The sequence below is a fragment of the Solanum lycopersicum genome, chromosome 5 (assembly GCF_036512215.1).
Source record: "Solanum lycopersicum chromosome 5, SLM_r2.1".
Lineage (NCBI taxonomy): Eukaryota > Viridiplantae > Streptophyta > Magnoliopsida > Solanales > Solanaceae > Solanum > Solanum lycopersicum.
Genome location: NC_090804.1, coordinates 3750233 through 3775583, shown reverse-complemented (window position 1 = coordinate 3775583; position 25351 = coordinate 3750233). Strand labels below are relative to the sequence as shown.

The 25351-nt window shown below is 33.0% G+C and overlaps 3 protein-coding genes across 11 annotated transcripts; 2 read left to right on the top strand and 1 right to left on the bottom strand.

Annotated features, from left to right (window-relative positions):
• Positions 1 to 373: 373 nt before the first annotated feature.
• On the bottom strand, positions 374 to 11311 carry LOC101254691 (uncharacterized). 9 transcript variants are annotated; one of them, XR_011221082.1, is made up of 13 exons: positions 10986 to 11257; positions 9071 to 10176; positions 7926 to 7994; positions 7622 to 7750; positions 7480 to 7530; positions 6263 to 6403; positions 5238 to 6122; positions 4854 to 4927; positions 4714 to 4747; positions 3962 to 4028; positions 3385 to 3432; positions 3176 to 3245; positions 1976 to 2184 (listed from the first exon to the last, which is right to left on the bottom strand). XR_011221082.1 is itself a non-coding variant. In XM_004238881.5 (7 exons), exons 1-7 carry the CDS (start codon positions 11140 to 11142, stop codon positions 5277 to 5279), a joined length of 2499 nt encoding a protein of 832 aa, XP_004238929.1. In that variant the 5' UTR covers positions 11143 to 11311; the 3' UTR covers positions 5017 to 5276. The 9 variants fall into 9 exon arrangements, 1 of the variants encoding a protein (XP_004238929.1); XR_011221081.1 differs by having other exon boundaries at positions 3967 to 4028; XR_011221077.1 differs by lacking the exon at positions 1976 to 2184 and having other exon boundaries at positions 2287 to 3432; positions 3967 to 4028.
• Positions 11312 to 15471: 4160 nt separating this feature from the next.
• Positions 15472 to 16242, top strand: LOC104647284 (uncharacterized). Its single transcript, XM_010322464.4, has one exon. The coding sequence runs from the start codon at positions 15796 to 15798 to the stop codon at positions 16150 to 16152; it is 357 nt and encodes a 118-aa protein (XP_010320766.1). The 5' UTR covers positions 15472 to 15795; the 3' UTR covers positions 16153 to 16242.
• Positions 16243 to 18963: 2721 nt separating this feature from the next.
• Positions 18964 to 24020, top strand: LOC101254384 (uncharacterized). Its single transcript, XM_004238880.5, has 3 exons — positions 18964 to 19204; positions 22902 to 23107; positions 23637 to 24020. Exons 1-3 carry the CDS (start codon positions 19103 to 19105, stop codon positions 23899 to 23901), a joined length of 573 nt encoding a protein of 190 aa, XP_004238928.1. The 5' UTR covers positions 18964 to 19102; the 3' UTR covers positions 23902 to 24020.
• The last annotated feature ends 1331 nt before the right edge of the window (positions 24021 to 25351 follow it).

Below are 25351 nucleotides of genomic sequence, written 5' to 3'. Positions count from 1 at the left end.
CACTAAATCATTGTAAGAATAAAAACTAAAGGTGAAAAAAAAAAGATGCAAAAGGTGAAATTCGTTGAGAATAAAAGATTAGTTATTGGGTAAAAATCCCACAAAAGTAAATATGGAATAAAACTTTTTCCTAAAGCATTGATTCTGGGCGATACAATTGGTGAATGTGACTCCCCAAAATTAATGTTTCTACCTTATTTAATTATGTGATAATGTTTTATTCAATTAACTTTATAGCATTATGTAAATGTTATGATAGACTTGAAACACGAGCTTAAAATTCCTATACCCTCACAAATGTCATAATATGTTATAGATAACAACAATAAATACTTTTTCATAACCTCACTAGAGTATTTTGAAGAAAATAAGATGAACACAAAACTGAGAGAATATTTTCGATAGACCACATAATTTATGCTATTACAATAACATGACATTCAATATAAACCAACAACTAAGTTTGAAAATGATAGTATGTACACATATATTACTCCTATCTTCAGGTAGAAAAACTGTTTCTTATATATCGACGACTAGAATAAAAAATAATAAGCGAAGAAATAGTGATAAAATATGTTTTAGATTGTTAGTTTATTTTCAAATTTCATATGTCAGAAGAAAATATATACTTTTAAGAAAGATAATAATTGTGGGTGTTGAAGTCAAAAGACAAATCAGGTGTGTGTTTCCATAGGAATTTCAAACAAAAGCAATAAAGTCAAATGGGTTATAGCTTTTCTTTTTGTGTTTACAACTAAGACATTATCAAGTTGACCAGTTCCAATAAAGACAAAGAATCTCATACTCCCAACATATTAAGCAACAGCTGCACGTTTGAACAAATTTAAAAAATTAAATTAATGAAAGAATTAGCACTCGTATTAAATATTAAAAAATACATATATAGACCCAATCTACAAGTGATTTTATTGCTTTTATATTGGAAAAGATAGGTTGAAAATAAGTGAATTGAAAATCAAAGAAGATATTTATTAACATCAATTTTGAAGGCAAGTTCAAACCTCACAAACTTCAAATCTTTGATTTTGTTTATTTACAATAGTTTAGTTACCCTCCAAAATATTTTTGATAGTTTTTTGATGATGCAAGATTGATAGTGGTGCTTTTGGTTTATTTCATGTGATGAATATACTTGGAATTGTTTAGCAACTTATGACTTAAATAAGTAATATAGTTGCGTGAGGTAGAAATTAGCTAAAACTAGCTTATCAGTAGGTGACATCACGTTTTAAAAAAAATTACAAAGTTGTTATTTTCAAATGCTTATAGACTACTAATACTCATTATACCAAATACATATATTTGTTAAGAAATTATTTGAGAAAGACAAGCATAATTAGTCAAAGGTGGCTGACAAGGTAGTCAACTTATTTCTGTTACCCCACCCCTTTTATTTTACAACAGTGTAATTACAAAAATATAGTCGGATAAGATAAGATATGCGCATACCTTACCCTTGTGGAGGATAGAAGTTGTTTCTGATGAACTCTCAACTCAAAAAAAAAGGTATTCAAAGCATTATTGCAAGAAAATAAGACAACAGAATATCAGGATAACGACCAAGAGTAAAACACTAAGATGTGTGTTTACCTTATCCTCGTGGAGGATAGAGGTTGTTTCTGATAAACTCTCGGCTCAAAAGAGAAGGTACTCAAAGCATTATTGCAAGAAAATAAGACTACAGAATATCAGGATACCAAGAAAAGGAAACGACCGAGGGTAAAACACTAAGAAACTACGTGATTGCAAAATTCTACTATTAATAAGCTGAGAAGAGATGGAGCTAACCCCCTTTATCTCCCACGTAAAGTGAGACAACACTCGATTACCTACTGCACCTGCTTCCCTAATCCCCACCCTTTTCTTATATCACCATTAATTTGTTGAGAAAGAGAAATGAAATGAGTATGACCTATTTTGTAGACAGAAAATAGATACTCAGAAAGTCAGATGCTACACAAAACTAATTTTAATTCACACAGAAAGGAAAATAAAACATAGCACAATGTGGAGCATACCTTGTAAAAATTAACCAAATCCTCATTTCACTATTATTGTTAATCAGCAAAGAAGGTTAAGAGCACACAAATCAAACCTCTCCTATCTTTGTGAGGTAGAAGAGATTGTTTCCGATAAACCCTCGGTTCAAAAAGGAAGTATCTGAAGCAGGAAAATATATATAGTTCAGTAACATGAAAGAGTGAAAATATAACGTGTCGAGCCAGGATCATTACTGTAGAAGGAAATTTCTATATGGCCATATAGTTAAGAAATTGAAATAATAGATATATAGAACAAGTAAATATATACAGAGAGAGCCCATGACTTTATTTACTCAGTATCCATGATCGTACAACGCTTCCTTAATACGGTGATATGTGTCAAGAAAATTTTGAGTTAAGAGATATGGCAGAATGTATCTAAAGGAGATGAAACTGTATGTCTTGCGATTTGTGACAGTATGGATCATAGGAAGCATGAGTCTAATGTTTGATCATGATCTTTGTTTCGTATGGGCAGATTTCCTATTTGTGAATCCAATCCTAGTGGGGTCTCTATTGAGGAATTGTGGGTGTTAATATGACCGTTTTAATTCCTGGTTATGCAACCAAAATACAACGGAGGTGGTTGAGGAGTCCGTGGGATTCTATCCCCACAATCCAGTCCTGGGGATTCAGTTGGATGTTATCATGGGTTAAGACACTTAGAAAGAGGTGGCCCACGTGCTGTTTCGTAGGAAGCCCAGAATGATTGTGTGGATCATGGAGTTTCTATGTATGTAATGGTTGTTCATTTTGTGAGAGGGTTGTCAGGGGACAGACCGTATGAGGAGTTGGAGACGGGCTTTTAACCTTGAAGCAGAAGGGTCTACACTTTGGGGCTTTTAGTATGACATATACATGTCAGGCACATGCTATTTTGTCCTTTACAACAACCACAAGGAAGATGTGACTGATAGATGCACTGGATTTTAAAGAAAGGTTTATTCAATTGCTTTCAGTATGCAGAACAGCAACAACAACATGCCCAGGGTACTCCCACAAAATGGGTTTGGGAGGGTAGAATGTACAGACCTTACCCCTACCTCAAAGGTAGAGAGGTTTTCCGGTAGACCCTCAACTCAGTATGCAGAATTAGAGTGTACGCTGACCTTAACCCTATTCTCAAAGGTAGAGACGCTGTTTCCAATAGATTCACGGCTCAGTATGCAGAATCATGCCCTGAAAAGGAACCTCAAGAACAATCAAGATGCATGCTTTACTTGTTATACATTCTGGCTCTTTAGTGTGCACAACCCTGTTTGAGTTTTACTCATTGTGTCCAGCATGCACAAAAGTGTGAATGTGGAGAGCTACATACCAAAACTGTCAACTTACAAGAACCAGTGTAACGCTTACTTGCTTTAATCTGCATGGCGAGGAAAAAACAGTTACAGGATAATGCAATCGAAACAGAAAATAGAAATCACACAACCATATGCTTTAAAATTACACCCTCAGGTGTACTTTTGAAATCTCCATCAAATAGTCATCTGGCAAACTGACAAAGATGTATTTAGACTCTAATACCCGTGATTTATCAAACTACCCCCATTGCAGACTTGTTTTAAAAAATGTTTAAGGCCTGGAAAGAAAGGCAAAAGTGTTAAAACATGTGAAGATATACCACAAGGAATTGTAAATTTCAATTACTGGCACTCAGGTTCCAACTAGAATTATGGCACCTGCAGCATCCAGGGACTTAGTAATAGCCCACTGATATCCAGTATCATCAGTTACACCAGCTATAAACGCCCTTTTACTTGCAAATACGCTTACAGTTTTCTCAAAAGACAGGACTACAGGGACAGAGATTCCAAATTTGGCCACATTAGAGAAATAGTTACAAGAAATCAAGTGGGGTCTGGGAAGAAATCAAGGTAAGAGTGTATGCAGACCTTACCCCTATCTTAGAGGCAGAGAGGTTGTTTCCAATAGACCACCAGCTCAAAAGAAAAAACAATTCTGAAGAAGAAATAATGGAAGTATAAGAAATAAATAGTAACAGAACAGTACTGCAACAGAACATACGACAGTCGAAGTACAAGAAACAACAAATAGCAACAGAAATCGAAGGATAAAAAACTACAAGTGTAATACTACAACTACTAGTATGGACAACAATTAGACAAAACACTCCCACCTACAACGTTCTACCCTAATCCGTGCCCTCCACAACTTTCTACCTAAGGTCATGTCCTTGGTACAGATACAGGTTTTGACTGGAAGTAGAAGGAAGAAAGTAGGCAAAAGTATCACTTCAAATAATTTAAAGGCAATAGGCATCACTGCCTGAACTCATCATTTACAGATATTTGAAGTCATCAAAGCATCTTAAAAGAAGAATTTTTAGAGGACGGCTTGAAATAAACCCAGAATCATAGTTTCCATCTTTCCAAAACTGGCGACAAAGAGGTCCTGGACATATTGGTGACACTGAAAGACCTGGGGACTAGTGTCTGTATTATCATCTCCATGCCTCTTAATACACCTAAATGTGCTAAATATTTAGCAGGGTACAAAGAAACAAGATGGAAGTTACAATTTCTATGTCTAGAATTCATTAAGAGGGACAAGATGAACTAAAGACTATTTTGTCAACTAGTAATGAGCATTATATAGGGCCTAAAGCAGGGGAAAAAATACTAACCAGTTCACCTAACCAATTGCTGGGTGCAGGAACCCTAACAAAGGAATTCATAGAAATTAAAAAAAATACTATACCCAGAAAGTTCTTTTATGTTAAGAGATTCAACAGTTGTTTATACATAAGAACATGTATATATTTACTGTAATTTACGGACGAAGGGTATTCAATTGAACCCGCCTCCTTCCTTGCTATTAGCTCCACCACTGCAGCCAGCCTTTCAATTCAACAAGCATTAGAACTTACTTTATTTACTTTCACAAGAAATTAATATAGCATAAAAAATAAATAAGACATGTCAACAAATAGCAGACCATAAAACTATTGTTTTTAGCTCAGTTTGTCATATCTTCAAGACGAGAGAATGTATTTGTTGTTTTATGGTTTTTAAATAAACACATTTCTCATATGAAAGGGTAAGGGAAAAACCAACTGACAACTTCATTACTCAAACATACTGCCTTCATAACATATTAAGCATGAGCATGCTTTCATGACCACAATTGAAGGCCGTTAAATTCCTTCACCTATTCTTTGAACTTCCAGCCTTAGCATTGATTATGGAACTAATGTCGGGAACCATTGGACATTCCACACTTGACTCCCAAGTCAAACTTGGCCGCAAATGCTAAAGTTGACTGAAGAGCCTTTTGAATCGAGCTTGGTGTATTTGCAAGGAACGGTGCCTTCGGGGAGCTGGCAATTTCTGCATTGCACTTTTGTGCAGACTGGATTAAGGACTGCCCAGCTGGAAATATAGAACTCAACTGTCTAAACGGCATTTTGCTGGAAGTTGTATTTGGTGCACTTTGTCTCTGAATGAGTGATGAAGCACTGTAACACTCAATAGGATGTGATCTATCTTCTACTGCTTCGTCAACTGACAGGAAGTTTACACCCCGAGGTACAGAACCAGGAGGGGTTCTAGTCGACATTTGATTGATGCTCCCTAACTTGGCTTTCATGTCAACCAATTGCAATTTATCAACTCCATAATCCATATTAAGCATGCCTGACAATGTGTCACCACTAGGCTCAGCTGAAGGTGCTCGGCCAAAGGACAAGAAGTTCATTCCTTGTGGTGTCCTCGTAGATGCGCCTTTCATAAATCCATTCGGTTTCTGAATATTGTCAACACCATTTGCTTTGGAGGGTAAACCAACTTCTTCATGCTTTCTGGCATCACCTTGCAAAGACTTCCCATGAGATAAGAACGTGATTCCTTTGGGTGTTGATGCAGCTGGCTTTCGCACGTGCTCCAATACAGTTCGCTCAGTGCTATTACGGGGAACAAGCCCAGCTGAACTAGATGTGGAGTTAACGTCTTTATGTGACATTCCATTTGTGTTTACTTGGACCAAAGAGTTTGAAGCAATAGGACTTGTAACTGCGTCTGTCTTAACAGTTGTTACCTGATATATGCCAGAGACATAAGAAGTTAAATATCTTGATATAGAAGAGGAAAAACCTCCAAAGATGTAAGAAGATAAAAAATCGTGCACAACTGAAAAGTTAGAAAAGTTAAAAAGTTGAATTGCAGGAAGGATGATACCTCATGTGAAAATAAACAACTAGAACCTCTGTTACAGAACCCATGGGAAGCATATTTATCGCACGGATACTTGGAGAGTTGATGATCAAACGGGCAGTCATCGCCTTTCATGCAAGACTGACGTGCAAAATGACAACATGGCTGAAGAGGAAAGATCTTTACAAACGTTAGGAGCCAGAATAAAGGTAGAAGCATGGATGTTATGTTACATGATAGAAACAAATAACAGCGGATACTTTTGAAGTAAAAGAGATTAAAATTTTGTCATTTTCTGAACAATTTGACAGTGCTACAAATCAAAATTCATGAAATGAAGCTTGAAACAGCAACCAAGATTTTTCTTGGACATTATAAAAAGAGACAGTAGCCTCAAAACTGCTGCAAACATTTTATGCCTTGGTGAGTTGCTTTCTCAATAAGAATCTTAAGCATATACTCCCTCATAATAAGAGATCATAATTTTACACACATATTAAGAGATCATATACTTCCTTTTTACACACATATTAAGAGATAATAATAAGAAGATAATTTTACTGATTCACCCCTCACAAAACTTCTTGGAAATTGTACAAATAAATGTGAACACTTTCAAAAAGAATTAATTACAAGGGTAATATTGGAAAATTTTAATTAATGTTTTACTGATTTAATAAGGTGATCAACTAATATGAGACAACTATTTTTTAGTAAGATGATCAACTAATATGGTACGGAGGGAGTAGTAGACACAAAATAGATACTTAGACCCCTCAGATCTAGCTCTACAATCTGAAATTGACATGTATTAATACTAGACAAACTAATTTTAATCAACACAAACGATACAACATATATAATTTTAAGCATAGCCGAAAATGTGGAATATGTGTACATAGTAAGCCCCCCCCCCCCAACCCCCAATTTAAGTTGTTAGTTCCAAACTGAAGGGAGCAGCTATAACTTTTATACGGTAGACCTGCATGATCATTTCAAGTTCTATGTCTCCTGACAAATTTATCAAAAACAAATAAGATTTCAGAATATGGCGATGATTGGAATGGCTAGTAAACATTCCAAACTCACTGGTTGCTATTTCAAATAGACTATACCCACTCTCAATTCGAAAGTGAGGTAAGCAGTAGCATCACAGCAGGACTTCAAATCTCCTAGCATTGCCAAAAGCTTGCAACAAAATGGTATAATAAATATATAAAATAAAAGCAGCAAAAACAGACCTTTGACTTTGTCAAGGGGATGGTATCATGAGAAAATTTACACGCCTCACCCTGTCAGAAGGTAAATGAAGAAAGTCAGATCCCCAAAACATTGAAAGATCTGCTAAATCATCTTACCCTATATTACACGATTATGGACTACCTCTAAGCATCTTCCCTTGAGATAATGGCGGCAATATTTCACGACTTTTGGTTTCACCACTGGTGGAAGCTTCAGCCTTTTAACTCCAAGTTTTATTCTCTCTTCAGCTCGTTTACTTCTCTGCTTGGCCTACAAAATAGTTAAGTTCCTTTGTAAATAGAGACATACGAGAGAATGAACAACTTGATCCTATAAATCTGAGAATAAGCATATCATTCTTCCAGATTTAACATCCACATTCAGTAAAGGGATGATAAACTCATTTACAAATGAATGAAAACGAAGAGAGAACGAGATGGTGCACCTTTTTCCTTGCTTTGCTTTCCTTGGTTAAAGGACCTCGCTTCTTTTCCTTTTTACCAATATTCTCATTCTGTCACAAGATGAATAGAATCAAATATAACAATATTCGCAGCTGATGAAAACATAGAAAGTGAGACTCATGTCTAACAAATTGGAAACTATACTTTCATACTGACTTGCAAACACAAACATGACTTTGAATGTTCAACATTAGACGTTTGTAAATTTTGCATTTCTGGTGTAACAGTATTGTGGAAAGTTTGTATCAATACATGTATTTCTAGAGGAGTTAAGTGACTCGTAGAAGTCAGTTTTTAATCTGCAGGTGGAGCACTGTAACAGACTTACTGTACCATCTGGGTACCTTCGTCAATGAAACTTTACCTTATCAAATAAATGTTTCATTAGAAGACTGATATTATGAAAAACTTCAATAACAGAAATCCAATTTCTACTTTGTCCAATTCCTTCCATCCACTGGTCAAGCAAGGAAATCAAATAATCAACTATATTCGAAGTATGCAGATGTGGTGTCAGTAACTTTAGATAATGCACCACATACAAAGTACGCACATGCAGCATCAGTAACTTCAGAAACCTACTAAGTCCTTACACCATTTCCTCCTTTTCTGGAGGGGGGGGAGGGGGGAGGAGGAGGAGAATGCATTATAGTCAATTCTGGATGATTTTGATAATAGTCAGTAAGCATGGTAAAAGGTCTGGACACTTTATGCATTTATGACATCGATCAAAGGTTCACACAAAAATTTCAGATGGGCATATATGAAGTTCCACTCTTTGAAACAGCAAGTGATATGTTCAATAGCAGAGTGGAAATAGTTTTATGGATGCATGAGAATGTACCAAGTCCAAGACAAGCAAGATAGTTGGACAGATTCTTTACTAGCCGCAAACTAACAACTTTTCAGCTGATTCTACAAGAGAAGACAGGCATTTATGGTGAAGTAAAGAAGAACTATCGCTGGAAGACGTCAGAATACTTCTAAGGAGGGATTCACCTATTGAATCCTAACACTGGGAAACTGAAAACAAAAACGAATTAACCAGTAGAGACTTAAAAGTAGCACATAGTTGAAATAGATAGAACATAAATTAAGTGCTAACAAATCGAAGATGTGATCATACCTCAGCAGCAACTTTTGAGTGTTTTCTTTTTTTTGCATTTACACCGGAGGTTGAGTCAAATTGAGAACCAGCAGGATGATCAAACTTCATGTCTCCACCAACTTGCTTAGCATCATTTTCACTATCTAAAATGGTGTCATACACACAAACCTTTCTGGTCTCGACATCCTTTGAGTGGAAAACCTTTTCCACATTATCTTGCGGCTCTTCACTAAACTTTCTTATGAACTCTCCCCCAACAAAGGTGTTATCCTCATCAACTGCATCAATGGACGAAGAGGCATAAGCATCCTTCCTCTGTGGTGCATCAACATGAACATCAAAAGCAAACTCTTCTCTACCAGAAATGTCAGCAGGAGACTCATCTGCTCCATCCTTCTTCTCATTTCCAATACGTTTAAGGATGTCATAATCTGATTCATCAAAAACCATAAAATCTCCAAAAGCTTCCCCTTCCTCCATCTCTTCACCCATAGGAACATGGACAGACGACTCTGCTGCTCCAGCAGAAGATATCAATGTTTCCAACTCCACCTCTTTTACACGCAATCCATGCTTCATTTCTTCCGACAAATGTGTCTCAGAAACATCCATTTTCTCTCCAGAGAACTCTGCAGGTTGAGATATATCAGCAATTGCATCCGCACCAAAACATGATTCTATTGCTGCACTGACATCATCAATACTGGAGTCTTTGTCCAATTCTACCGGTCTGATAAGATCAGGCTCCTTCACCTCCGTTTCATGAGTGCTACACCTATTCCCAGGTTCCTTGACCATTTGATAGTTACAACCAAGAGTTTTGTGTACCAAACCATTCGTATCAATGATATCGTTTGTTATGAAATCACCTCTATCTCCTTCTACTGCATTACTTGTATGATTTGACAGATCTGAATCCACTTGCATTCGTGCACGAGTAAAATCTCCATATCCATAACGAGAGTTCCCTTCATTTCTATCACCAGAACCCTGTTGCTCTACCAGATTGTTAGACTCGTTATGAGCAGGACCAGTACCTAACAAATTCTCAGACCTGATGAGATGATGATCAACTGATTTACCGACTTCATTTTCTTTTCCCAGTTTACTGCTGTCATTGTCATCTGTAAATTAAAATGGCTTCGTCAACACCAACATCCTAATATAACTATAATCTTATTTAGGTTCTTCTTAGATTGAAGTCGAGCTGTAATTCTAAACTAGAGTGGGAACCATCATTTTGTTTATATATTGTACATGTGTAATCATACGATTATCGGAAGCATATCTAACATCACAATAACACACACTGAGATACATTTGTTGCATGTAATATACCAAAAGGGGGAAAAAGATACTTACACACAGAATCTAAGACAAACAACAATTAAAACTGGAACAAATTAATATAGTTGCAGATAGTAATACATTATCGAAAAATAGGAACTACACAATAAATGAATACCACTGCTTAGAGGAAAAGTGTAGACTCTCCCACACAAAGTGGGACAACTCTCGGCTACCTAATAACTCTCTTCTAATCCTTGACCTCTGTATCTTCCTAATTAAGGTCATGTCCTCAATCATGCTGAAGTTGTGTCAGTTCTATTTAACCACCTCCACCTCTTCAAACTCCTGCTACAACCAATATCTCACACCTCCTCCTCACGTGTGTGAACCATCTCAATCTCAACCTCACTTCCCTCCTATTGTCTTCTCATGTATAATTTCATTCGTAATCACACCTATTCTCTGAGTATGTTCATACATCCATTTGAACATGCTCATCTCCACTACCTCTCTGCTCCATACATCAATATTGGTCATTCCAATCTATCGTCATCTCAAATTGGATAAATAAGCATATAAATTCATACTTTAAGTTCCATTTTCAGCTAATTCACGCCAATAAGATAAAATTTAAGCAAATTACCTAGTTTTTGTTTATCAGTGGTTGAGTCGGTGCTGCGACAATCAGATAGAATCTGGAGCAGTGTACTGTAGGTTTTGCTCATGAGTAGCCGGCGGCGAGGAGGTAAAGGATAGAGGTTTTGCAAGGGTTTTAGGGCGCCGATTTGCGAATTCTCCATTGTTGATCAAAAACACACAGGCGCGCTGATGTTGCGCCGTTCTGACAAATTTATATACTATGAGGCAAGTTTCTGTAAAACTATATATTTTAAATATTTAAAGAGTAATAATATTATTCTGCAAAAAGAAAAATTAAAATGATATATTTAATTAAAAATTGAGTTATTTACCTTAAATTAGTAGGATCAAGTCTTATTGAATTTGTTATTTTTTATGTTGTTCTATTGTTGATGAAGGGAAGTGCTTGAGCAAAAGGAATATAATTATATACAAACACATAATTGTTTAAATGTGATTAATTAGAAATTTCTAAATTTATTTAAATAAAATTTATTCATAACGAAACTTACGAATTATATCTTTTGATTATGATGTAATATTCAGTTTTTTTATATATTCCTAAATCAAATACGTATTTTAAAATTCATATTTTTAAAATTAAAAAGTCACAAAAATGTGAGATTAATTTTATTCCTCCATTTTTAAATAGTGATTTTAAAATTTGATCCTAAATAATAAAAAAGTGTATATGACAAACCTATTTGATGTGAATTTAAATTTGTTTGACACTTACGTAAAATTATAATTTTAAAACACCCGAAGAATATATGCCTTTTAAACTACTAGTCAACCTTAGGCATGGCAACTATTTAAACTTTAGCCAATTCATAAAGATACCATAACTTCTAACTTTGCTCAAGCAAGCAAAATCTGGTCAACTATTTCTTGTAAGCCCAACTTGCCATGCAAACGGCTTTCACTTCCCAACTAGATGGGCTTTGGTTAGTTGGTGATCTTTCTTCACATGTTTTTCATGATTAAACTCGTGAAAATTTCTTTTCTATGGATAGCAGTGAAATTTGATATTAAAATGGGTAACTTTCACATATAGCAAACAAAAAATTTATATTTATATGATATAGCAAAGTTTGCATAATTGTGCTTCATAGCAAACATAAAACTGTATAATTCGCTATACATATACGATTGTATAATTCGCTGGCCTATTTCGCTGCAATTGTATAATTCGCTATCCTATTTCACTGCAATTGTATAATGCACAATTGTATAATTCGCTGCCTATTTTGCTGCAATATTTTTATAAAATTTGCTTTGCAACAATTGAATCGAATTAAAATGTATGTATATTGCATAATTATAAGTGTATAGCAAGAAGATACATGTTTTTCTCTCGCTTTATACAAAAACAGAAACACAATATATACACTTATGTTGTATAAAGCTAGAGAAAATTGTATTTCATTGTAATTGTATAATTCACAATTGTATAATTAGTTTGCCTTTTTCTCTGCAATATTTGTATAAATTTTGTATTTGTCTACAATTGAATTGAAGTAAAATGTTTGTAAATTATATAATTAAGTGTATAACACGAAGATGTATTTTTTGCATGTGTATATACAATTTTCTCTCGCTTTATACAAAACAGAAACAGAATTTATACACTTCTGTATATAAAGCGATAGAGGCGAGAATGGGAGAGTGGCGAGCGAGATTTTTGGGAGAGAGGCGTCTGGCAAACTTTGGCTGACGTTTGCTATAGAGCACAAATAAATCAAACCCTAGCTACTCCATTTATTTTAGGTTATTAATTTGCTATTATATACAATTTTTCCTATTAAAATCTACGTCTGCTTTGATATTATGCTAATGTGTGTGTAATTATTTTATTTAAAAATTTAACATGTCAGAGAAAACATAATTATATTATTAATGATAGATCCTCAATATTTTTCAACATATTATTCAAATTATATTTTTTTTTTAATAATCAATTTGCTAATTATCTTAAGACCGTAGAAATAATGGGTGAAGAATTTTTTCAGTCATAAAATTGTTGAGCTACTTGTATGAGTATTTATGTTCCTACTATATACGTACAACTAATTATAGACCTTTATGAAATATGTAACGTAACCAACAAATTCAAGTCCAAAATCAACTAAAAGGGGTTTATAATGGTTGTGTCAATTAACTACAAACGTTTTAATCATTTGTGTCTAAAGTTAGGTTTGGTAATATAACTTGTAGGCTTGGGAAAGCTTAAGAGCAACATGTCAACGGTTAATTTTACTAAATTAATTTTATTAATTGTATTTTGAAAGCATTATGATAAGAATAGTACTAAAAGAAAATGACAATTTTTCTTGCTTTGCTAAAATAAATAAGTAAAAAGCAAAATAATAATCAATATATGGTCAAGTAAATAAAACAGTGTGATTGACTAAAATCTTTTGACTATCTCAATTCTGAACATAGTCATATAATCACGAATCTGAAGTTACTCTCTAAAATCGTTATATATACATGCACTTTCATATATATAAATTAATTTCGATAATTCATATTCAATTATATAAAACTCATTAAAAAAAAATTATTCATCTACGAGAAACTTCTATTTATAGAATTTTGGAAATATAAGATGTACGTATAGTTGAGTGTAGTTAAAGATTTGATGAATTTCAATGCACTATGCCTTTGTTCTACGTAAGAAAAAAAATATACTAGAAGGTTCTGCCGACATATATGATTTATAAAATGGCAATTGTCAAAAGCATGCCAAAAATAACACCCATTTTTTGGCCCCAACTGTCACCGCAACACATGATGTAGAGTGCACTCTTCTGATTATTTTGGATTTATCTGGTATTCGTATGATAAATCGATTAATTTATATTGATGTATTATAAAATTTATTTTTCGAAAGGACACTCTCAATATAAGAATGAAACTATCACATTACAATCGTCTTGAGGTCGTAGAATACTTCTCCGTTCGGAATTGTTTATCATATTGTGCTTATTGAAAGTTAATTTGACTAATTTTTAAAGGTAATTTGAATTACATTAATTTAATATTTTAAACAAAAAAATTAGATATTCTAAAACTATATGAAAAGTACTATAAATTATAACTTTTTGCATATTAATATGATGAAAATATACATCTTAAAATGTTAGTTAAAATTTTTGTAATTTGACTCTAAAAATAGAAATAATGATAAATAATACCTTTTTTTAAAATGGTCAAAAAATTAAAAGAAGGCACATTTTGAGTGTCACTAGGACTAATATATATATTAAAAGAAAAATACCTTTTTATATTTTGATGTACTTTTACGTTTTCCATTATCATTAATGACATATTTTATAGTAAAAAATGTTATAACATGTCTAAAATTACACAGTTGAAGCATAAATAGATTCACAATTTGAAAATTGAAATTTTTTATAAAAGATTTAGGTAAATTAATATTACAATAATGATTATATTTATTTTATATATAGTTTTTAAACTATTACAAAGTATATTTCTAACGTCATCACTAATATCAAGAAAATATCGTACCAATAAAAATTGAGATTAAGTTGTATCTTTCTATCGCTAATCAAAAAAGTTTTAATTTTCAAGCATTTTTTTATGATCAATCAAAGTTTTTAAATTTCCAAGCGTTTTACCTCCCGATGCGAATTCGTCTTATGTGGAGCTAAAACTAATCTCAAGAAGGCATAGATCGACGTGACCCAAATTAAAACAGCCAGCCTTTGGACAATGACAAAAAGTGTGCCCCAATTTGCCTCCTAGTGACACTCAAATGATACAACTTGGACGTTTGCACACAACCCCACAAATCAACAAATCTAACTAATAAATGCCTCAACTTTTAGCACTTAATTAAAATCGTGACCTAGCACTCAAAATAATCGGTAGAATAAAGTAAGTTATAAAAAAAAAATATTATAGTTTTATTTTTAAAATAAAATAATTTATCATCATACATATTCGTATATGTTATACTTGGAAAGAATAATATATTATCATATTAAAAAAAATATTGTCCTGGAAATTTTAGCTTGATTTGATATCGATGTTTTTATGATCAAAAAAATATTATGACAGGTCGATCATAACTTTCAAAACCTTTTTTTTACTATAACAAATCAAACTATGTCATATAAAGTGAAAACAGTAAAAATTTTAATTGTATAAATTTTGAATTCGTAAATAACAATACTAAATCCTAGTAATTGAGAGTTAAGAATTTAATTTGTATACATATTTAAATTTTGATGTTTATATGAACGGAAGATACATAAAAATGTATTTGGTGAAATAGCAAAAATAGTTAGGTATTAAATTTTCTTATGTCGACAAATACGACAATAGAACGGGTCACATTCAATTCAACTTGATATAGTTGATTGTTCATTGAACTTTTGCCACACAAGCATCTACTACTTTGTTATGGTCCAAATACTTCCAATACATAAAACTCTCATGGCTGCCCAAAGGTCAATTATCCACTTTTGGCATGTGATTTTGGGAACTTGCAACTTTCTCTTTCATCAAATTTGTCACTTGTTTATTTAAAATAATTTTGACCAACTTGGCATCACCTCAAAATCTCAACATTTATAAATAGCAAGCATTTCCTTCCAAAATGTACAAATGCAACAAAAAGTTTAGTATATAAATCAAGAACAAGATCATTAATTCTTGTTCTAAGGTTTTTTCGAGCTAGACGGAGATTGACCCTCGAGTGCAATAAGGCAGAAGGGAGTTTGACTGCAGGATCCTTTCGAGAGTAACAAGGCAGAAGGAAGTTTGACTGCAAGATCGAGTATAAGATGAAAAGGCAAAGAGGTAGTAAGAAGGTAGTAAATAATTATGGGGAGATGAAAAAGGTCAAAAGGGTTGTTGAGAAACAAAGTGAAGAAGTGAAAATAGAGGAAGAACATAGGGAAAATAATGATGGAGGAGATGTTGTGAAGGAGGTGGAGTTGATAGGTGAGTGTGATAATTGGATTAATGAATGGCTTTGTTCATGGAGTAATGTTGTGGATGAGCAAATGTCATGGGGAACATGTTGGTCACCTGTTTGGGATATGGAGTTCTTGGGAGAAGCTTATATTAACTTGTATAATGATGTTTTGTGGGATGATGATGTTTGGGATTTAAAAGCCATCAAGGAAGTTCCAAGTTAATAGAAAAAGGATACATGTGTGTATTTTGATCTTTGTAAGTGTAGTTTTTTCTTTTCTACAAATCGAAATTATAAAAAGTTTGAATCTTAATAGATCATGACATCTAATGTTGCTTAAAACTTTTCAAAAACGTTATCGTGCGTGAGATCTTTCAAAATCTAGCAATGCAAATTTTAGAGAATTTAATACGAATACAATGACATTCTTGAAAAAGCAACAATATTACATTAAATTAAGATCAATAGGTACTTGAAAATGCACATGTAGAGATGTACAGGGTTGTATGATTACTCTAACTATGAATAATTAGCCAAAAAATTTTAAAATGTGTTTATGGAATTTCTTGGCTCATTGGAATATCAAGAAGTTATGAACAAACTGAGGGAATTGGCATGACAGAAATAACAAAATAAATTATAGAGGACAGTTCAGTGCACTAAACATCCTGCATTCACGTACAATTTCAGAAAAAGATCAAATCTTTAATGAATGTAATATAAACAGTTTATCCTAATACAAACATTAGTGATTGATTATACAACTCGTTATACACTTATTATAATTCTTTTTCCAACTTCATACATTGGCTTCACAAAATTGATTTCCCCTTTTTAGCAATTTCAAGTGTGACAATCTAAGTATAATATCAATGGCCACATAATGAGTAGATATTGGAACGGACCACCAACAAGAGTTGCGGTGGATTGTAAACTACTCCGTCCTTTTAAGCGGACGTTTTCGGTTCAAATTTTTTTACTATAGAATTAAGGCGCATCAAATTTAATCGGATCTCAATGTAAATATCAAAAATCACGTAAAAACTTAAACTAAAATAAAATATTAGAGTGGACTTGCTTCACGATAAAGCAACAATCATAGATTTTGACAAATATATACTTGTTTGAGTTATCGTTTAGATTTTATTTCTATAATAAAAAAGTTGTGTATACATAACATTTGGGACTCTTTTTAAACAATCTTAAATTTATCATATATTTGTCAATCTTACAAGTAAAACATTAGACAACTGTATAATATGTTCAACAATTTATATAATATATTATAAAATTAGAAATAGATCTAACGTTTTCTCATGAAATTTTCAATTAACTTCCAAAAATACAAAACACGCAACATCCAGATTCTTGAAATGGGCCAATTCAAATTGAATTGATTTAGGTTCTGGAGTTTGTTCGAGTTAATTTGTGGGTCATCATTTGCTTTTTAGTACCTGAAGTTCTCACAAATAAGTGGAGATTTTGCGTAAATAGCCTCTATAAATAAATTTAATTATAGTTCATAGTTATAATTTACATATTTACAAGCGGTAATTACAAATTAAGCTGTTTCATTTGTGTAATTTGCGGGTCATGAATTATTCTTCTTGTATAAACTCGAAATAACGATGCATAAAGATTTGAACTATGCACAGTTATATAAATTATAATATACAAAATCATATTATACAAAAGTTATACAAATTACAAATTCTGAATTATACAAACTTGAAACTCTATAATTATAATTATACATACTTAATAAGTCATTATAATTATAATTATAATTATACAAACATGACTAATTAAGTATATACATACTTCATTAGTCATTATAATTATACAAACTTGAAACTCTAGCCCACATAATTATCACTGAATATTGATCGCGAATGATAATTAAATAAAATTATAATTATAATGACTAATTAAATATGTATATATTTGCTTAACCATATAATCTTTTCATCAATAAATGAGCTGGGGCAATATAGTAAAATTTGTCAAAAATAATATTTTATCTCACAAAATAAGAACAAAATTTATGTATACATTAATTTTTATAATATTTTTATCTCACAAAATAAGAACAAAAATTTATGTACACATTAATTTTTTAAAACACGAAATTATATTAAATATATTTTTGTCATTATTGGAATTGAGTAGTAAAAAGTTTGATTACTGAATCAAAATTTTCAAAACTATACCATGCCCATACTAAGTTAAACAACAAGAGGTCACTCTTCATAGCTAATAAAATTGTGTAAATATTTATATGGTAGATATTAGTTATGAGGAAATTAATATACTATTCATATAATTATTATATATTTTTTTATAATCAAAAGCGGGTCAGACCCTTTTATTCAATTAAAATAAAAATAAGCAAAGTCCTTTTATAATTATTAATTCTTTAGTAATTAGTTATTTAATTTTCTATTATACGTAAATTATGGAAAAAAACTTAGACATAATACACAAATATAACTCTTAACTGACGTCAGTTGACAACTATGACCCTTAACTTTAAATGTGCACAAGTAGACATTTAAATTTGTATAAAATTGAACAAATTGATACATTCATACTACATGGCAGCCTACATGAAATTTTGTCTCCTACAAGACATTCAACGTGTATCATGCTATGCAGGACACGTATATCTACTTGTTCAATTTTATACAAATTTAAAATTTGCTTATGCACATTCAAAATTAAAATTCATAATTATCAACTACACCAAATTAAAAATTATATTTATATATTATACGATTCATAACATAAATTAATTATGTAAATTTTTAAATTTAATAGCCGCATAACTTACCTATAAAAGGAGTTACCAAAACCCTCCCAAATGTAGTGCCCCACCACAAAAGATGAGGACGCGCACATTTTATCATTTCCCATGAATAAATTTAATCACCGGCGAGTGAGACACAAGTCAAAATTACAGAAGATTGCAGAGAACAAAATCTCATCGCGTATACTAAACGCTCCTTGACATCGCGTGAGTACTTTCCTCTACTTTTTGCACTTCTTTTAATTTCATTTCCCACCTTTAAACACTGCTCAAAAAAGTACTAAACACAAAACACACTCACTAAGAACACACAGTTCACACACACTCTTGAACTGAAGTGAAAAGCCCTAAATCGAAGCTTTGAGAAATGGCGGAAGGCAGAGGATCTTCCCTTGTTCATCTACTCGTGATTATACTGAGCTTAGTCGCTTTCGGATTCGCCATTGCCGCCGAACGTCGCCGGAGCACTGTAATCACTACTCCTCTTTCTTCTACTTTATCTACTGCTTTTCCCTTGTTTTGTGTTTATATGTAGCTGATGAGTGTTAATTGAGCTTAAAATTTGGTAGATCCAGCGCGAATTTGTGTATATTGTGTAATTTTGTTGTGCAATTGAGTGAGTGCTTTTTTAAGATCTGAAATTGCTGTATTTATAACTCTGGTATATAATTCGTTCAGTGGAAGTGTTATTTATGTTGGACGTAGAGTAATGGAATATGTGGATATAATTAAAGGTAGACGATAAGTGTTATTTATCAATTTGGTTAATGAAGAGTTGGTGTTGAAAAAGTGTGACTATCTCATCTAAAGCTTAAGCTGTTAGCGAGAACATATTTTATTAGTTAACTAATTTACCGAACATGATTAACGTGTGGTTAAATTTCTAAGATCAAGATGCTAGGTGTGTGATGGAGAAATGATTCCAGTCTGTGAGAAGTTTGAAGAAATGCATTGAACACCAATATACTTGTTTTTAGTGACACTGTTATTGCTAACGAGTCAAAGCCCAGAGGATCGTGTTTCATAGCAGCTATGTTATGTTGAAATGGATCATCAATGCCTACGGATAGTAGAAAAATAGATGATTTGTACTACTTAAAGATTCTTTTGAGCCAAGGGTCTAATAGTACATTGTTGTACTATTTAAAGATTTTTAAGTTTATTTGGAATGATTCGGATTGTCCTTTGGTTGTGCTTCATTACTGAATTATGTCTTATAGAAATGTTTGTTCTGTATTATCTGATGGAAGTGTGAGATCCTTCTCATACAAGTGAACTTGGTTTCCAGGTCAATTGAATTAATCCAACATCAAAACCATAACAATCTGACACTGGATATGCACCCGGATACTGTTTATTAGACCGAAGGATAGTGTATTTTCACATGGCTCAAGCATCACATTTTCATGATCTTTCCCTCCGTCAATCTTCAGGCTATTTCATCCCCTCCAAATAATGAAATATTAGGCTAATCCTCCTAGTATTCAACAAGCCTCCCTCTTCAATTAGAGGGGAACAGGAATATCAAAATTTAAACAAACAAACACGTCCAGTAAAGAAAAAGAAGAGAAGGAACAAGTAAGATTTTGTAGGGTATAGCAATGCTGGAGACGAATGATTAGGTTAAAGAGTGTGCTATTATTGAGTCAATTCACACACTCTATCTGGCCTAATCATTATCCCCTGCAAATTTTTAGTTGTTCCATTCTTTTCTCTATCACACTTATTTGTTTGTGTAAAATTTGATGTTCCCTCTTGTAGAAAAAAGGCTTACTGAATCCTGGGGGATATGCTGAATTATTTCATTATCTGGTGGGGCGAAATGTTATTAAGGAAATCTCTTTTCATGCGCCTCAAGCATTGTACCATTTTCTTGATCTTCCTCTCCAACAGAATGAACTTTTGTATTCATTCAAACTACTCATCCTTCTGCTGACACTTGTAAAGTAAAATGCATCTATGAAATGTAAAGGAGATGTATATGTAATTTCCGACTGAAATTTAAGGAGAACTCTTATTGCCCACGAAATAAATCACTTGAAGCTCTTCTTCATTTTCTATTTTCCCTTAATCTCATTTTATTCTTCTCGAATTGCTTTGAATTATAATAAGAGCTAAAAGTTATTAGCAGCTATATTCCTTAATCTTTATGGACCTATGGATGGTGAATGTCCTCTTAATTTTTTTAAAGAACTTTTCACTCTATGTCCAACTTTAGATAAATCGCTCGTGTTTAAGAACTTCGACCTAGTATAATGATGATGAGACTCTTGATTTATACTCTACTATTGGCTAGATCTGTTAATATAATTCCTATATTTCCTTTACTAAGAATTTGTTTCTATCCCCGTCAACAGCATTTCTCTTTGCCTATCGATTGAAAGGAGAAAGTGAAGTAAACAGAACCTTACCAAACACTCCCACCAGAGAAATAAACAGGAAAAGGTGGCAATTGTTCAGATGAGGAGTTGTAGTGGGGAGAAATGTTGTGAGTTGTCTCAGTGAGTCTAGAAGGATGAAGTGATCATAACTCTAACATTCTTTTTCCTTGGGCTAGTTTTGCATTCTCTTAAGTCATCGCAGCAGTTGCATAAATCCTGTTTTTGTTATTATCTTGAGTGCTCGCAGTAGTTGCATGATTCCATGCATTTTTTTGTGGTAGTTAGCTGTATGATGCAGTAAGATACAGTTTGTTTAAATTATTGTGCTTTTTAAACATAGGGGTTGGCAACTAGAGTCTGTCACCAGAATGTGGCAGATAAGAAAAAGGAAGTACCAGTGATGCAGCAGTTAAAAGAGTTTCTGGAGCACGTGAATAGTTAATTCAAGAGTCATGATGTTTCTTTTAGTCTTAAACCTCTAATCAGGAAAGATATTAATGGCGGTTAATATTTACCCCCAAGAATAATTATCTATCTGGTAGGATTGATGACCTTGAACTTTCATCTGATGTTGAGGATCACTATAAGCAGGGATAACTTCTGTATTATATATAATGCAAGGGAAACCCTTATTATGAAGCCAAAGGGTTCATTTTTTATTCACAGTCATACTTTTACTGTCATAAGGGTTTCAATTTAACTCTGTAAAACATGAATCAGTTGGAAGAAATTCCCTTTCTTTTTCCTCACTGGAAGGTTGGAACAAAAGTTCCTGTGGGATGAGCCCTTTTCCAGCTTGCCTGAGATGTCTGGAATGATTACTTGTATTGAGTTGTCTACCACAGGAATCTATTAAGTTGTGATAAGAATATTCAGATATGTGGAAAGCTAACACTCTGTTTCTTGCTCACTTATAATGACGACATTTGGAAGTATCACTTTTGAGTAGTTATGAACCTTCTGGTATTAAAGCAGAAAGGGAAAAAAAGATGGATGATGTCTCTCAAGGAATTATTTTGTTAAAGTAAAATTGAAAATAACAATTAACCAAGGGTGTTTTGGAAATTATATGAGCTGAAAAATGTTGAATGAATGAGTGTGTTTAACCCTTCGGGGTGGCCCAGTGGTTTGTGCTTGGGACTTCCGTGTGGAGGTCTCAAGTTCGAAACCCCTTGCCAGTGAAAGCAAGGGGTTTGCCTTCTGTGTCGAGCTCCTCGCACCGGGATTTCCTAGTGCTACCTCTTCTATATGGTTTGCAAGCTATTGCATAGGAGCAGGAACCTGTTTACATCCAAAGGGTAGCGGCTGCGGGTTTCCCTTATCATAAAAAATAATTAAAAATGAGTGACTATATGAACACAGCTTTTGATAACTGTGAATCCATCTATAGTATTGCAGCTCATTATATGACACTTGAAGGTGTCATAATCGCAAAAGGCAAAAAAGGAAATAAGAGATGAGAAGGTATTAAGCCCCAATAGATTTCTTGGTTCAAAATTAGGAATGGTAGACTGATGTCTAGTCTAGTTGTCTCGCTATCCATGGTAAAAGTATATTAAACTTGGTAATTGTATGAAAAAACTTCTCAAGGGGCTGCAAGTAGGATGAAATTTAGCTACGAGAAAACACCGATAAATCAATCAAACTTTGCAGCCAATTTATTTAGAAGATTAGGCACTGAGGCAGGCTGTTATGGCAGTCTCTGATCAGACTGACTTAAACTACTAATCAACTTTGTGATTTGTACCTTGCTCATTAGCTGTGTAATTTGGTTCCTTTTGACAGGGTACTCTGCATGATGATACTATTACCAATCGTACATATTGTGTTTACACCTCAGACGTTGCTACTGGATATGGAGTAGGTGCTTTCTTGTTTCTTCTTTCAGGTGAGGCATTGCTTATGGGAGTGACAAAATGCATGTGCTTCGGAAGACCTTTATCTCCTGGTTCAAATCGTGCATGGACCATTATATACTTCGTATCATCATGGTGCGAGTCTCATCATTAAACTTCTTTACCACATTTACATATGTAGAAGTAAAAGTCCCATATGAACTACATTATTATGTTAATCCAATCAACAATCTGCATCAAACTATCTTCTGCTGGCATATACAGATGTGCATGATTCTGTCCTCTGACATATTATTATATTTTGAAAAGAAAATCAGATCACATGTTTGTTATTGTGGAAAAGAAATTCCATTAATCTAAACCCTTGTCTCAACTTAGAATGCTCCATGGTGTATGATCATTAAATATTTACACTCTTCACATTGTCTTTGCTCTTTGTACACTAATTTGTTATCGAGTTATTGCAATCACCATCTTGCAAATCATTTCTTAATAGTAATGCTAAGATACCTTTTGAATGAAAACTTCATTTTGGGGATGATGCAGATGATCTATAAGCAGTATCCTGAGATTTAACTTTTTTATTTTATTTTTTTCTGTTACTACACACGAAGACATCTTAAAAGGATTCATCGTACGATATACTAAACATTGATATCTGCAGGTTGACATTCCTGGTTGCTGAGGCATGTGTTATTGCTGGAGCAAAGCAAAATGCGTACCACACCAAGTATCGTGATATGCTCTTAGCAGAAAACTTCTCTTGCGAAACGCTAAGGAAAGGTGTCTTTGTTGCTGGAGCAGTCTTTATCGTTGCAACCATGATCCTTAATGTGTATTTCTACATGTATTTCACGAAGGCTACTACTCAGCCAGCTCACAAGACAAATCGTACTAGCTCAAATATCGGGATGGCTGGTTATGCATAGATTTTGCAGAAGAAACTTTAGCCTAGGCTCTATATTACCTACATCATTGACACTTTGGTTGTATAATGTACTACTCCATATAAGTTTGTCTATTATATTAAATCTGTTCTTTTTTTTCCCGCTCTGTTGTTGGGGTATTTGCTGAGCAATCGATTAGATAGATAAATAGAAAAACTTGTATTATTTGAGTGAAGAAAAATAAACTTCCCCTTTTGTTTGCAAAGGTAGTGTGGAATCTGCATCCCACATGACTGTTGCATCAACACATGGGGAGGTTAAGATGTATAGAGATTTTACTCTTACTCTTATTTTTGTGACGCAGAAATGTTGTTATTAGTAGACCCTGGACTTAAACAGGAGGTGATTGAAGCAGGTTCGCAAGAAAAATACGACAATAAATGAAGCAATAGATGAAATATACAATGAACTTTATTACAAATGAAGCTATGCATTGTGGGTAATGAAAAAGACTAAATAAATAAATTATGTGCATTAAATATGAGAAAAACAATATTCTTAACACAAAAAAAATTTATACAGAAGAAATTCAAGTACGATAGTGCAGTGAATATTCATGAAAAGAATTTAATGCATTGGGAAAAATAGACGTATTTTGTTAGGTAAAGACATATTAGAATTGATGATTTAGAGACAAATCATAATGGTTATAAAAATCCTCCGCAAGATTAATTCTTTTTCGATTCCACTTGTTATTGATTTAGACGTTGAGGTAAAGACAAGTCTCTCGAAATTAAAATCCCTACAAATGGTAGTTAAACTAGTCTTAATTCGACTAGAAATATGAAAAGACATACTTACTAGTTTATCCTAGTTAAACTAAAAATCGAAATTAACCTTGATGATTCAAACTTCACCTATGCATGTCTAAAATTTGAAAATTACCAAGTTTAACTTAAACCAAAAATCAACTATACAAATTTTTCAACTTTATTCTCGTATGTCTGAAGTTTATTATAACAATAACATTATATAAAATGTAGTTCCAAAAGTAAAGTCTAAAGAAGATAAACTATAAGTATATCTTATTTTCACCTTAGAGGTAAAAGGATTCCAATAAATATTTTAACTCAAGAAATTATTACAACAATACTTGTAAAAAAAAATATATTTAAACTTTCCATCATCCCTATATCTTTATTTTATTTTATTTCATTTTGCGTGTTTTCATGGTATATTAGATTTATGAGGAATGGTGGGTCTTAGACAACAAGGACAACATTCATAAAGAAAAGGACTACTATGAACATGAATTCCCCTTATGAACACAGTCTGTCATGACAATGAAATTATCAAATCCTAGACACATCGTGCACAAACTTAGTTGATTTGAATTTTTTTCTATTCAGCGTTCGATATTCATTTTTAGGTGTGGGTCCATAATTGAGGACATGTATTTGGCTGAATTAGTAGCTTTGATCCAAAGTTTATA

Bases quoted from the DNA above. Each gene is read 5' to 3' on its own strand.
- LOC101254691 (XM_004238881.5), bottom strand. From the start codon at position 11,142: ATGGAGAATTCGCAAATCGGCGCCCTAAAACCCTTGCAAAACCTCTAT. The intron at 6,404-7,479 runs GTCTGTTTTTGC...TTTCCTCTTCAG, and splicing joins TCCCCTTGACAAAGTCAAAG to CCATGTTGTCATTTTGCACG. The intron at 6,123-6,262 runs GTATCATCCTTC...GGCATATATCAG, and splicing joins GTTGTTTATTTTCACATGAG to GTAACAACTGTTAAGACAGA.
- LOC104647284 (XM_010322464.4), top strand. From the start codon at position 15,796: ATGAAAAGGCAAAGAGGTAGTAAGAAGGTAGTAAATAATTATGGGGAG.
- LOC101254384 (XM_004238880.5), top strand. From the start codon at position 19,103: ATGGCGGAAGGCAGAGGATCTTCCCTTGTTCATCTACTCGTGATTATA. The intron at 19,205-22,901 runs GTAATCACTACT...TCCTTTTGACAG, and splicing joins CCGAACGTCGCCGGAGCACT to GGTACTCTGCATGATGATAC. The intron at 23,108-23,636 runs GTGCGAGTCTCA...TGATATCTGCAG, and splicing joins ATATACTTCGTATCATCATG to GTTGACATTCCTGGTTGCTG.